Below are 15,427 nucleotides of genomic sequence, written 5' to 3'. Positions count from 1 at the left end.
TTTCAAAACTATCAATTTATGTCTGATTCTCACTTAGGCACCTAAGCTCTGTGGTCAAGAGGCTGGTAGCAAGCATATTGTGGCATCAGTCAATTGCCTCGTGACCAACCTCTAAACTTGTGACCCAGATTCAGAAAAAACTGGCAGACTTCAGGATTGAGAAACACTGGGGTCTCTGAAGGTGTACAATGGCAGTGATACTCATGCCTGGGAACTTTAGCACTGTGGTCACCCTGAGAGTGCTCTTTAAAACCATGAGAAGTCTAGAATGGGTAAATGTGAGTCAGTTATTTACTGGAATTTGTTGCCAGGAGATGTGGTTAGTGCAGTTAGTGTAGCTGGGTTTAAAAAAGGATTGGATAAGTTCTTGGAGGAGAAGTCCATTACCTGCTATTAATCAAGTTGATTTAGAAAATAGCCACTGCTATTACTGTAGTCAGTAGCATGGAATATACCTAATTTTTGATACTTGCCAAGTACTTGTAGCCTGGATTGGCCACTGTTGGAAACAGGATGCTGGGCTTGATGGACCCTTGGTCTGACCCAGTATGGCATGTTCTTATGTCCTTATGATGTTGATTGGAGGGGGAGGGAAAGGAATAATGCACACCAGCTTTCTAAATTCCACCCCCTAGCCTCCCATTAATCCATGCCTGCTCTCCTCCCAGCATCTTCAATGTCTGGGAAACCAGAGCCGGTAACTCATCCTTATGAAAGAACCTCAACATAGTTCTACATGGCTACAATCCCAGAGGAATTTCCCCATCCTCCAGGGAGTAAGGATCGGCTTCATCATCTGTGCCATCTGGGTCCCTATCAGGAAGCACAGCTCCAAGCGTATCCCGACGCTTACCCACAGCACCAGGCATGCAGGGTTTCACCGCTTGCAATCCTGACTTGTTAAAAAAAGTGGCCACGACCGGGGACTGTGCCTGAATGAAAAGTACAGTCCTTGAAAAAAAATTCTACCCCCAAGAAAAGGCAGCAGGATCCATGCCAAAACCAGGGAGCACCTGTCCTGTGCCCCACTGAACTATCTTTCCCTCTGGTGAACAAGTTAAGGGAGCTGCAAAATCAGGCGACCCTTCTGACAGCTCTTTTTCCATTCCCGCACCAGGCTGGGAAGAACCAGGCTTAGTAAAATGATCAGAAGGAGGTAATTCTCAAAGAGCCTCCAAACAGTGCTGACACAAATTCAAGGAAATGCCACACTGAGATACCTGAACATGACAAGCAACACACATGGCAAGGTGTTTAGGTTTCTTTGCTATGGGTGCCATCAGACTGCCAATAAGTCCTAGCAGGCACCTGACAATTGTGCACTCCCAAAAATATTAGGCACTCACAGATAAGACGCACAACGGTGAGACTATATAAGTGCTCAACGTGAGCTCCCCTAGGACGCTCAGATAATGCGCGCAAAAAGGCACATGCATGTGTGTGCATGCACAAACGGGTGCTCTGGTAGGTGCTCCTATGCACCTAAGTAGGTGCCTAACTAGGCACCCAACCAAATGTACAATGGGCGACATAGTTGGGCACACAAGAATAATCCAGTGGAACTGAAGAGGGCAGTCTGCGGCGCACAAAAAAAGTGTGAAAACGCCGCCGTGGTCTACCATGCAGCGAAACAGATGAGCCTTGGAGCGGCACCTAGCCGCAAGGGCTGCTCAACCCGCCAATCTGCCCCCGTCACCTGAACTCCACTGAAGGTGGGGGAACGGCTGTCAGATTGCGTGCCGAGCAAGGAGACCAGGAGGGAGGGGGAGGAACAGGGCTGGTGGAAGCACTAGGCCTGGGCCTAGGGCGCTGAGCATTACGGGGTGTGAGCAGTGGCATACTGAGGGGGAGGGGGGGCAATGCCCCCGGGCGCAGGGCCATAGGGCCGACATGGAGGCTCATGCAGCCGCTGGTGGACCTCATCCCACTGGCGGCTGAGCAGGGAACTACTGCTGTGCTGTGTGCCGGACCCACACAGCAGGAAGACTGGTGGGGCCCTTGGTGGAGCTCACGTCACCACGGCCCAAAGAAAAAGGTCGCGTCCAAACCTGCAGGTGCTCCTCCTTCTTCCTGCCTGCGCGGCCCCGGAAGAAAAACGTTGCTGGAGCCACACGGGCAGGAAGGAGGAGGAGCATCAGCCATGTGCAGAAGAGGAGCAGCGCTTACGGGCCGCTGCGAATCCCAAGTCGCAGCGGGCTGAGAAGAGGAAGCCCAGTAGCATGGCCTCTGCGGTTGGTGTACGCTACCGTGGTCGCATTGTCGGAAAGAACCCGAACCGACTTCCCGCAAAGGAGAGGTTGAAGAGCGATTAAGGCTAAATGAACCGCTCTGGTCTCTAAAAGATTGATCGACCACTGCACTTCCTCTTCGGACCACTGACCCTGAACAGATGTATTCTGACATACCGCTCCCCAGCCTGAAAGACTGGCGTCGGTAGTGACCACAGTCCATTCTGGAATCTCTAGTGGTACACCTCGTTGCAGATTTGCTGTCTGTAACCACCAATCTAGGCTGGAACGAGCCGTCTCTGTAAGAGGAAGGAGAAGGTGGTATAGTTCTGAAACCGGATTCCAGCGTGAAAGCAATGCAGAGTGAAGTGGTCTCATGTGCGCAAAGGCCCAGGGAACCAACTCCAGAGTAGAGGTCATTGAACCTAAAACTATCAAGTAATCCCGCACACAAGGAATAGGAATAGACTGTAAGTCTCAAATTTGTGATTGAAGCTTGAGAAGGCGATGCTCCGGAAGGAACATTATCCCTTGAAGAGTGTCGAACAGTGCACCCAAAAACTCCAGAGATTGGGAAGGTAATAGGTGACTCTTGTCTTCGTTGATCACCCAGCCTAGAGACTGCAAAAGGCTGATTACCCTGTTGATTGTATAATAACAAAGAGATTCCGACTTCGCTCGAATCAACCAGTCGTCCAGGTACAGATGTACCAACAGGCCCTCCTTCCTGAGTTGAGCGGCCACCACAACCATTATCTTGGTAAATGTTCTGGGAGCTGTGGCTAATCCGAACAGGAGAGCCCTGAATTGATAATGTTGCCCTAGAATGCAAAACCTGAGAAACTTCTGATGATCGGATCGAATGCTGATATGAAAATAAGCTTCAGTGAGGTTGAGAGATGCTAGAAATTCTCCTCTGTGAACTGAGGCTATGACAGACCGAAGAGTCTCCATCCGGAACTTTGGAATCCTTAGACAACGGTTGACCCTCTTGAGATCGAGAATGGGACGAAAGGTTCCCTCCTTTTTGGGAACGACGAAGAAAATTGAATAACGACCTTTCCGATGTTCTGATGTTGGAACTGGAATTATAGCTCCTAGGTCGCTTAAACGCTGTAGCGAGTCTTGGATTATGAGACGCTTTTGTAGGGAAGAACACGGTGAAATTAGGAACAGGTGGTGAAGCCGCCGAACAAAATCTAAAGCGTAACCTTGATTTATCACTGACAGAACCCATTGATCTGACGTACATCTGGTCCATTCTCCGTAAAACAGAGACAGCCTGCCCCCTTTGATGGGAACTGGAGAAAGGACCGGCCTTATCTCATTGGACAGACTTTGTGCCTCCTGAGACTTGGGAAGTTCCAGGTCTACCAAAGCGGTGGCCACGAAAGGACTGAGACCAATTCTGTTATCTACCTGAAGACTGTTTAGCTGGAGGAGCCAACGGACGAGAAGAACGAAATCTTCTGTTAGACCGAAAACGAGAGCGAGATGAAAAAGAGCTTCTAGGCCTAGGACAGTCCTCTGGCAATTTGTGAATCTTATTTTCCCCTAGGGACAAAATTAAATCTTCCAATTCCTTACCAAATAATAATATTCCCTTAAAGAGTAAAGCCCCTAATTGAGCTTTGGAGGATGCGTCTGCAGACCAATTCCTCAACCAGAGAAGTCTGCGAGCCGATACAGAAGCAACGATAGAACGAGCTGAAGTCCTAATGAGATCATATAAAGCATCTGCACTATAAGCAACTGAAGCTTCCAGTCTACCAGCCTGAGCAACTTCCTCTTCAGAGAGGGAAGAATTGTTTTGTAAAGCCTGGACCCATCTTAGTCCAGCTCGCAAAGCCAAGCTACTACACATGGCCGCCCACACACCAAGAGCAGAAACCTCAAAAATTTGCTTAAGCTGAACCCCCAGCTTACGATCTTGGAGATCTTTAAGAGCCGTAGCCCCAGTTACTGGAATAGTTGTTTTCTTAGTGACGGCTGAAACAGCGGCATCCACCTTAGGAAATTTTAAAATTTCCAAAGCTTCCTCAGGTAATGGATACAATTTTTCCATGGCTCATGCTACCTTAAGCCCCAACTCAGGAGTATCTCACTCCCAGTACATAAGGTCAGTGAGAGAAAGATGAAAAGGAAATGATGTCGTGGGACCTCTAAGGCCAAGCAACACTGGGTCAACGTCACCCATCCGAGAATCCTTCACTGGAACCTCGAGACCCAATTCCAGTAAAATTGCTGGAATTAAGGGACTAAGTTCCTCTCTTCTAAACAGGTGGACTACTATGGGGTCATCCCCATCCGCAACATGAGGGTCTGAACTAATACTCAAAGCAGGGTCTTCATTTAAATCCCCCTCCGGCAAGGACTTGTCCGGGATAGGTAAAGAGCCATGCTCAGAATCATCTGAAGAAGAAAAAATGGTCTGATCTGGACCCTGACAAAGGGGACACTTCGGAGCTGACCCCACTCCCAAATCCGTGGAACTAGCCCTTTTTGAGGAACGTGGCCTTAACCTCTGTTCAGATGAGAGACTCTTATGTCTCTTATGAAATTTCTTAGATTTGTAAGCTTTGTGAAGAAAACGAAGAAAATCCCCTGAAAAGGCAGAAGAAGAGGAAGAAGAATCTGAAATCTCCTCCAGGCTTTCATCCGATAAATATGGCCCTGTTTCGCGCGGCTTATCCCCCCCAGGGACCGCCGGCTGCGGCAACAGCGGAGGCGGGTCAGAAGCACCCTGAATAGCTTGTTGTGTCGCCACCCTCAGAGTAGACAGGAGTGCCTCAGTTCCCGCACTGCAGCGAAAAGAGTCCGGGGCAGGAGAGCAGCTGGGCCGAGGTTTTGGGGCCGCGCGAAGTGGCCGAGTCCCTTTTTTTTATCGGCAAACTGATGAGCCTTCCCCCCCCCGGGGAGACAGGATGAACAGAGACTCTCTCTGGAGAGACGCGCGCGCATCTCCACAAGCACAGCAGGCCGTGCCTCGCGGCATAATAAAGAAAAAATGGCGCAAAATAAAAAGTATGAAATAAACTAAAAAACTAAAAGAAACCCCGGCGAAAAACAAAGGCACGGGCCCACTGACCACCAAAAGGTAAGTAAACAACGATTCATCTGTGAAGAATTATTTTTATTTTTATTTTTTACCTGACCGAAACGCCGCGGCCCCCAGGAGCTGCTCCAAGTAGGGTGAGTGAGCCGGGCCCCCCGGTATCACCCCTGCCAGGAGTGGTTGCTGGGTACAAAACCTCCCCAACTCCTGCAGCCTCAAAAACCAGGAGGGATAGTCTTCCCAGGACTTGGCAACCTCCCGGGAGGCAGTGAAATGGCTGTGAAGAAAAAATAAAACCTTTTTTTTTTTAAATAACTTAAATGAAAAGAACAGGCTCTCTTCAAAGGAAAAAGAAAGCCTGCAAAAAATGAACTCCTAAACTACCTGACTAAAAAATAACAAAATACCACAGATTGCAGGGGTTAGGGACGTCCACCTCTGCTGGGAGACAGAGAAATACTGATTGACTGCAGGTGGTGCTCCAGGGTATACGTCAGATTCATTAGAATGTTTTCTCTGCCTCCCTCTGCTGGATTGGTGACATAACCCAGGGTCTGGACTGATCCAGGTACGTACAGGGAATTACCCTTGCTTTTTCACAGGTAGGGTTATTGTTGTTTGAGTCCTTGGTGTTATTGCTGTTACGTTACGATGGGATTGCAGTATAGATTTTGAGTGTCTTTTTTGCGGGGTTTTGTGTTAGTTCACAATGGGGCAGATTTTAAGAGGTACCCAGTGCGCACAAATGTATGCCCAATTTTATAACATGCGCAGCCGTGCGCATGTTATAAAATCCAGGGTCGGCGCGTTCACAATTGTGCAACTTGTGTGCGCCGAGCCACACAGCCTTCCTCCATTCCCTCCCGTCCCCTCACCTTCCCCTCCCTAACCCGCCCCTAGCTCTACCTAAACCCCTCCCCCCCTTACCATTATCTTATAAGTTGCGCCTGCCAGCCAACGGCCGGCCCACAATCCCGGGCATAGTGGCAAATGGCCCCTGCCCCCGGACCGCCCTGCCCTGCCCACTCCCTGCCCCTTTTTTCAAGCCCCGGGACATACGCTCGTCCCGGGGCTTGCGTGCATCACCGGGCCTATGCAAAATAGGCTCGGCGTGCGCAGGAGCGGGTTTAACAGGGTTACGCGCATATATTACGCACGTAACCCTTTAAAAATCCACCCCAATGTGTCTGGCAGTGGAAGGTGTTTGTGCTGCTGTTACTGTGAGGTGACACCAGAATTTGAAAATATCTTTTACTATGATGAGCTGTAAGGGAAACACCCAAGCTCCATTGTTTGGGGGAATTTCAGTGGATGCACAGAGTTAGAGAACTGGAGGTGCAGGATTTGTATTGACATTCTGTCCCTTCCTATATATTCCAGACTTCACTCTCATAGCCATATAGAATTGATTGAGGCTATCAAATAATTTTATAGAAACTGGACAGCTTTTTAAAATTATGCAGAAGACCCTTTGGACTTTAAAGCAGGATCCATGCTATAGAGGTGGGTGCGATGAAGAAATGTCATTTTGGCTCCCCCCCCCCCAATTCTTCTGTCTAGAGACGCCACTGATTTTCTGTGACCTTAAGCATTAGTACAAGAAGGATTACGGGGGGATGCTGGAGAGGCACAAATGCATTGGGCCCCGGGCGCTGGAGACCCTTGGTACACTACTGGGTGCGAGCCATATGGGACTGCAAGTGGCGGCAAAGAGGAGTGGAGATTTGGCAGGCTGCTAGATGTGCCCAACCAGCTCGCGACCCAGAAAACCACACAGTCGGCGGGCGTGATCGAGAATGAGGTAGGAGTTGGGGCTGAGACCTGGGGGTGGTGGCGCGACCGGGGGGGCGGGAGGTGGAGGTGCAAGGGAGAAGGCTCGCCTACGGTGCCTAATTCCCTTGCACCGGCCCTGGGGAGGAATCCCTACTCAACTCCCCGTCTCTTTACCATTTTTTAAAAATACCCTTTACCTGAACTCAGCCTGTCCTGGCTGAGTACAAGGTCGGTTTCTGACTGCAGGCATAAACCTTCACCTCCGCACTCAGCTTCCTGCACCCACTTGTCTTTCAGCTGTTTTGTTTTTTTACAGCTAAGTCCATGCCAGTTTGAAAAACCAGCTACTGGACAAAGGCACTCATTTGAGGGACCACGGAAATCACCTCAGGAATTATCAACTGAGGGAGGGACCATAAGGTATCACCACAGGAGAGGGGTGGGGGGCAAATTAATTTCCTTCTTCTTTTCACCTTCTAAAACTTAACGCTATCCCCAGTAGGGAGATGCACATCCACCATCTGCTGGAGACGGAGAATACTGGCAGGCTGATGTCAGTGCCAGGGTATATATTCCGAGATGTCAGCTTTGCTCGGTCTCCATCTGCTGGTAGAAGTGCATAACCGACTGGTTTTGGATTCACCTGTCCGAACACTAAGACATTATTATTATTTTTAAAATGTATAAACTTCCTTGAACTGTTACAGAAGGTGTTATGTCCACCAATGAAATAATCTCTGAACACTGGCAGTTGGAAAGAGGAAGCTTTTATTTAGTAAGAATTCCCACAGGGAGAGCAGCATACAATGCTGCAGAGATCTGCCTCATGGGATACAGCTCGGCTGGCAGCCACTTGTGCAAACATTTTTTGTATGCGGCTCCACCCCTTTCCTTTTGCCCTGCACCACCCTTACTACGTTTACCAAAGCAATAACTCTGCCCCCTTCCTTATCATTCTTACACTTCTAAAAGATTGCTTACACTTCTCTTGTCTGAGCTTGGCTCCAATCAACTTGCAGTAGTTTCTCGCGATCCGAGCCTGTACCTCCTTGTTCAGCGTGCGCCACCAGCTGCTCTGTCCCCAGACAGCACCCTTACAGAACGGGGTCACTGGGCAGCTATAGGTCCGGCACATGCTGTCAAACAAACCGCGGAGCCCTGGTGACCAGACCGGCTCAGGTGTTCTCAACTGGGCCACGCACAGGTCTGCTATCTACTCAGGGTAACAAAGCTATGCAGATTAACTCTGTTCTTTGACCAAAGAGCATGCAGATACAACTGATGAATATTCAGTGTGGTTAATCTGAAAACCAGACCCAAGGTGCTGACTGAGAAACCCTGCCCTAGAGGGTAGTTCCCGCCCCCCTCCACTGTGACTCTAGCAAAGGCAGGACTACAATTCCCAGAATGTTTCAGTTCTAGGACTGGGAGTCCGTTTCATGTTTTTGGTTTTTTTTTATGACAGACTCTTCTAGTCCTGGTTTTTATTTCACTGCATGCATGGACTTGTAATCTTGATTCCTCCCTCCACCACCCTCACCTGCCCCTGCAAAGAAAGTAGGAAGTACAAGTCCAGGGATGCAATTCAGCGGGTGGGAGGGGGAAGTAACCAGGCCTGGATCAGCCCATCCAAAATGAACTGCAGCCAGTTGGTAATACAGATAAGTGATGGGAAGCTCCAGTCCTCATGATCTACAAACAGGTCTGGTTTTCAGGATAACCCAGATAATACAAATTTGTCTTATGAATGTCCACTGAGGATATCCTGAAGACCAAGCCTGTTTACAGTACTTGAGGACCCCTGCTTGCTAGCCATGACTTAAGGCAGGGATGGGGAACCTCTGGTCCTCCAGGGCTGAGCAATAGGTGGGCTTTCAGAATTTCCTTGATGAATGTGTATGGGATAGATTTGCAATCGGTGCCTCCAATGTATGAAAAATGATCTCATGCATATTCATTAAGCATAGCCTGAAATGCCAACTGGATAGGACCCTCAAGGACTGGCTGTTCCCCACTCCTGACTTAGGTTAAGCAAGAAGTTGCATGTCATACAGGACACGATGATCCAGTCTTGGTTTTACCCCACTGTGTCAAAGGACATGGTGAAGACAGAATCTCTTCAAGTTGAGGCATTTTGAGACACAAAGTGTGCCAATACATTTTACTACTGCCAGGAGTGCCTGACACTTGGCACAAAGGTAAAGTTGGTCTTTGGCACCGCAAGCAAAAAAAAAAAAATAAATCTAACTCAAATAATTAAACATACTAACATAAGATCTGCAGACAAGAACAGACTATACAACCGAAAGCTCTCAAGTCTGTCTAAAATAGTCAAACATGGTCAGTTAAATATCCAGCATTAAAAGGATACTAAATCATTTCATCCAATTCCTTCCATTTATGAATTTTTTCAACAATATTTAGCACTACTGCAAAGTGCTGGATGGTAACATTATAAAGTACACTCCTCCATGTATTAATTCTGCAAGCTTTCCTCACACAGACATTGCCTCACCACAGAACAGGCACAGTCCAGGCAGCAGCAGTGCAAGCTTCCCTCATACACATACCTCTCGACCACGGAACAGGCGCAGCACAGGCAGCAGCAGTGCAAGCTTCCCTCACACACACACTGCTCTGCAACAGAACAGGTACAGCACAGGCAGCAGCAGTGCAGGTTTCCCTCACATACACACTGCCCCACCACAGAAGAGGCACAGCACAGGCAGCAGCAGTGCAAGCTTCCCTCACACTCATCCTGCCCCATCATAGAACAGGAACAGCCCAGGCAGCAGCAGGGCAAGCTTCCCTCACACATACACTGCCCCATCATAGAACAGGAACATCACAGGCAGCAGCAGGGCAAGCTTCCCTCACACATACACTGCCCCATCATAGAGCAGGAACATCACAGGCAGCAGCAGGGCAAGCTTCCCTCACACACATTCACACTGCCCCACCACAGAACAGGTACAGCACAGGCAGCAGCAGTGCAAGTTTCCCTCACACACACACACACTGCCCCACCACAGAACAGGTACCGCAAGGCAGCAGCAATGCAAGCTTCCCTCACACACACACACACACTGCCCCACCACAGAGCAGGTACAGCCCAGGCAGCAGCAGGGCAAGCTTCCCTCACACATACACTGCCCCATCATAGAACAGGAACATCACAGGCAGCAGCAGTGCAAGTTTCTCTTACACACACTGCCCTGGCACACAGCAGGTAGAGTGAGCAGAAACTGAAAGTATTGATTTCTTTTCTTCAACTTAAAGTGAAACTAGATCCTTCCATCTCCTTTTTGGACTTTGTTACTGGTGAATAAAAAAAATTGTATATTTACATAAATTTGAGAATTAGCAGAGACAAATATCTGAACATGTGCTCAATCCCTGGTTCTGCACATCATTTTTAAAAAACCCTCTCCTTTACTTAAACACAACTGAAAGTCTGTTTCCTCATCCTCAAACTCCATGGTTGGTCCATGTCTTCTTACAAAAAGTGTCTGTCCTCCTATTTTTCTCATTTGCTCTAGTGTCTTGAAATTGCAATGCAAAATGCTCCTTTTTGCTCTCAGTTCTTGACGTGCAGGTGCTAGTTGCCGCTCAGACACTGGAATCTGTTTTTGAAGTAGAAGAGCTGGTGTTTGAGCCGGATGCTGTTGTCAGCATATTCGGGGTAGCGGAACTTGTCATATTGTTTCTCCTTCTTGCTTTTCATCCAGGGTATCTTGATCTTTGAAGCATGGTCCACAACGACATCATCACAGGACCCAACATGGAGGATCCCCAGTCCGTCAATAAAAAACTCTTAGAGAGAGAGAGAGAGAGAGAGAGAGGGGTCAGGGAGTTTTACAGACAACATCACTGATAGCTACTGCCCATGCATGGCATGCAAGTCAAAAGAACAAGGTTAAGGTGAGACAGCAGATGGCTCAATGTCATAAGGTTAAGCCAGTCCTGGTATTGCCCCTATTGTACTATGGGACCTGTAGTTTCTATTTTTCTTAGGAAAACTGGAACAAGAAGTTCACAGATGCACTTAAGTAAAACTAGGACTAGTTTAGTCTGTCACTTATGACATGACATCTGGTCAGTTTAGGTTAAGAGAGAATGTACCATAGTAAAAGGTGAAACTGACACTCCCAGGGGAAATATGTGTCAGATTTGGCAAAGAATTCCTCCATTGCACAGAATTTTAATTTCTTGTACATAAAAATCCAGACTTGGGCCAACAGGAGAGAAGGCACAAAGGGGGGCCACTGGAATTTTGAACTTGTGTTGCATCCTCACCTTGTCCTGATGTTTGCAGCCAATGGTCCTGAGAGCAGATGTTCCCTCTTGGCATCCCACAACTCTCGGTGCATCCGAGCCACACAGCGCCTGATCTCCTGCCCTGCTCTTGCAGGAGCAGGAGACTGAGGGACCAGTCCAGGAGTTCAGGCGCTGTGTGGCTCAGACGCACCGAGATCTCCGTGTGCCGGAATGGGGGACTATGGCTGTGAGCATCAGAACCAGGTGAGGGAGGACTGACAGGCTGGTAGATAGCTGAAGGGGTGCGTGATTGAGTCTCACTGGATGTGCGGGGTGAAGGGTAGGGGAGGGGTCACTGAAGATTGACTGAGGAGGGCACTTCTTGAGAGTCTGAGTGGAGGGTGGTGGTGGTGGGGGACGGTTGGAGACTGATCTCCTGGTGCGGTGGCACTGCTAGAGCGAGACTTAGTGGGGTGGTGGAGCGGGGCTGTTGAAGACTGGTGGCAGTGAGAGAGAGGCAGCTGGCTTTGGGAAGGGGAGTGGGAGCAGTTGGCAACCGGAGACTGCATGATAGAGAGCGAGTAGGGGGAGGGCTGAGATGCAGAGTGTGGGGGGGGGGGGACAAGAGTGTTGGAGGGGATGAATAAGTGCTAGGGAGAAACTGGGGAGGGCAGAGTGTGTGTTCAGGGGGGTGCTGAGGATTAGGTAGACAGATTACTGGGAGCACAAACTGAACGAGGAGGGAGAGAGAGCACATGCGACAGGTGGATGAATTGGGCAAGGAGAGCGACAATACGATGGGGACCAGCTGGTGTGGGAGGGGGAAAGAGTTTACTTGAAAAAAATATTTATTATTCACACCATCTTAAATTCTTGGCATGTTATGAACACCATGCATAAAATAAAAACATAAAGCAACACACACGCACACACACACGCAATACATACTGATTGCTCAGTCTTCATCAGTTTTTATCAGTTTTTTACCACCTTACTTCAACTCACACACTAGCTGTTCAAGTGGGCCTGCAACACAGCAAATACCTCATTAAAAAGAAATGCTTTAAGATCCTTTTGAAAGCATCTTGTATTATGCTCTGCCCTCAATCAATGCGGCATTCCACATTTGGGGGGCCTGCAATTTTAAATTTCCAGTCTCTAGCTTTGCACAAATGGGTTACTTTCAGAGAGGGTATCTCAAATCGCTTTTTACCTTGTCAGCAAAGATGTCTGCCTAGACTATAAATGTTTTTAATAGCGTAGGAATACTAAGTGGAGCCTCTGAACTGAAACTCCTATGGATCACTGTAAGGATTTTGAATTTTATCCGCCATGTCACTGGCAAGCAGTGCAAATTGTTCAATGTAATTTCCTTTCTCAGTTAATTGTGAACCGACATGATGTGTCCTACGAATGCCGGTATATAAAAATGTTAAATAAATAAATAAATAAATAAATAAATCTGAACAGAATTGGGGCTATATGTTCTTTCCTGCCAACCCTGCTAGCACTCTGGCAGCAGCATTCAGCAACACCTGAAGAACCGGGGCCGGGACTAGGGGGTGGAGGTGGCTACCCTCCATGTTAAGTCCAAGGGGGTGAAATCAGCAGGGCGGTTGTCAGGGCTGGTGCTAGCTTTTTTGCTGGTCTGTGCGAAAAATTATTGTGCTGCCCCCACCCCTGTTCATTCATTGTCTGTCCCGGGCCCACCCAAAAAAAATAAAATCTAGCTCCCTCCATTGATAGAAACTTTAAAACCCAACACCCTCTGCCCCCCCACCCTAGACTCTATAGCTGGTGCAAGGGTATTAGGAACCCTAGGCAAACCTTATAGCCTTGCACAACGCCCCTCCACCCCACAACCTCCTCCCTTGGCCTGTTCCACACACACAGTTAGGAGTTATGCATTTTTAACATTTTACATGAAAAATATCAAAGTACAGTATTCTAAGGTAAAACTATCACTTACATTATATTTACATGCAGTGCTGTGATGTCAACCAGAAATCCCTGAACCAAATCACTGTGAACCTGGAAGATGTAGTAGGCCAGATTGACAAACTAAAGAGTAGCAAATCACCTGGACCGGATGGTATGCATACCAGGGTTCTGAAGGAACTCAAAAATGAAATTTCAGTTCTATTAGTTAAAATGTGTAACCTATCACTAAAATCATCCATCGTACCTGAAGAATGGATGGCGGCCAATGTAACCCCAATATTTAAAAAGGGCTCCAGGGGCAATCCAGGAAACTATAGACCAGTGAACCTGACTTCAGTGCTGGGAAAAATAGTGGAAACTATTCTAAAGATCAAAATCAGAGAGCATATAGAAAGACATGGTTTAATGGAACAGTCAGCATGGATTTACCCAAGGGAAGTCTTGCCTCACAAATCTGCTTCATTTTTTTAAAGGGGTTAATAAAAATGTGGATAAAGATGAACCGGTAGATATAGGGGTAGATTTTAAAACCCCTGCGCGCGTAAATCCTCTCGGATTTACGCGCGCAGGGCACTCGCGTGCCGGCGCGCCTATTTTGCATAGGCCGCCGGCGCGTAAGTCCCGGGGCTTCGTAAAAGGGGCGAGAGGGGGCGTGCCAGGGGGCGGTCAGGGGCGTGTCTGGGGGCGTGGCGACGGTTCAGGGGCGGGCCGGGAGGGCGGTCCCGAGTCCCCCAGCACTGCGGCCTATGCCGGGGGATGCCGGGGCGGCGCGCGCAACTTACGCCTGCTTCAAGCAGGCGTAACTTGCCCAACAAAGGTAGGGGGGGGGATTTAGGTAGGGCTGGGGGGTAGGGTAGATAGGGGAAGGTGAGGGGACGTGGAGGGAACGGAGGCAGGCTGCGCGGCTCGGCGCGTGCAGGCTGCTGATTTTGCGCAGCCTTGCGCGCGCCGACCCCGGATTTTATAAGATACGCGCGGCTATGCGCGTATCTTATAAAATCTGGTGTACTTTTGTTCGCGCCAACTACGCGCGCGTGTATGTTCTGAAGATCTACCTCGGCGTGTATTTGGCTTTTCAGAAGGCCTTTGACAAAGTCCCTCGAGAGGCTTCTAAGAAAACTAAAAACTCATGGGATAGGAGGTGATGTCCTTTTGTGGATTACAAACAGGTTAAAAGATAGGAAACAGAGAGTAGGATTAAATGGTCAATTTTCTCAGTGGAAAAGGGTAAACAGTGAAGTGCCTCAGGGATCTTTTCAATATATTTATAAATGATCTGGAAAGGAATACAATGAGTGAGTTAATAAAATTTGCAGATAATACAAAATTATTCATAGTGGTTAAATCATAAGCAGATCGTAATAAATTGCAGAAGGAAGATTGGGCATCCAAATGGCAGATGAAATTTAATGTGGACAAGTGCAAGGTGATGCATATAGAGAAAAATAACCCATGCTGTAGTTACACGATGTTAGGTTCCATATTAGGAGCTACAACCCAGGAAAAAGATCTAGGCATCATAGTGGATAATACAGTGTGCTGTGGAGGTCAAAAAAGGAAACAGAATATTATAAATTATTAGGAAGGGAATGGTGAATAAAACAGAAAATGTCATAATGCCTTTATATCGCTCCATGGTGAGACTACACCTTGAGTATTGTGTGCAATTCTGGTTACCGCAGCTCAATAAAGATATAGTTGCACTGGAGAAGGTACAGAGAAGGGCGACCAAAATGATAAAGGGGATGGAATGGCTCCCCTATGAGGAAAGGCTGAAGAAGTTAGAGTTGTTTAGCTTGGAGAAACGAAGGCTGAGGGGGGATATGATAGAGGTCTCTAAAGTCATGAAAGATCTAGAGCGGGTTATTTCCTCTTTTGGATAATAAAAGGACTAGGGGGCTCTCCATGAAGTTAGCATGTAGCACATTTAAAACTAATCTGAGAAAATTCTTTTTCACTCAACGCACAATTAAGCTCTGGAATTTGTTGCCAGAGGATGTGGTTAGTGCAGTTAGTGTTGCTGGGTTCAAAAAAGGTTTGGATAAGTTCTTGGAGGAGAAGTCCATTAAAAGCTATTAATCAAGTTGACTTAGGGAATAGGCACTGCTATTACTGGCATCAGTAGTGTGGGATATACTTAGTTTTGGGGTACTTGCCAGGTACCTGTAGCCAG

The 15,427-nt window shown here is 48.0% G+C and overlaps 1 protein-coding gene across 6 annotated transcripts in view; it reads right to left on the bottom strand.

Annotated features, from left to right (window-relative positions):
- Nucleotides 1-10,355: 10,355 nt before the first annotated feature.
- The window catches only part of B4GALNT1 (beta-1,4-N-acetyl-galactosaminyltransferase 1), a 183,328-nt gene continuing 178,256 nt past the window's right edge, over nt 10,356-15,427 (bottom strand). For all 6 annotated transcript variants that reach the window (XM_029594918.1, XM_029594914.1, XM_029594917.1 and 3 more), the window contains one exon: nt 10,356-10,869. In XM_029594918.1, the coding sequence (XP_029450778.1) occupies nt 10,655-10,869 (215 nt within the window). In that variant the 3' untranslated portion in view covers nt 10,356-10,654. The remainder of the gene's footprint in view (nt 10,870-15,427) is intronic.

The sequence above is a fragment of the Rhinatrema bivittatum genome, chromosome 3, assembly GCF_901001135.1.
Source record: "Rhinatrema bivittatum chromosome 3, aRhiBiv1.1, whole genome shotgun sequence".
Classification (NCBI taxonomy): domain Eukaryota; kingdom Metazoa; phylum Chordata; class Amphibia; order Gymnophiona; family Rhinatrematidae; genus Rhinatrema; species Rhinatrema bivittatum.
This window is presented reverse-complemented; position numbering and strand designations above follow the sequence as displayed.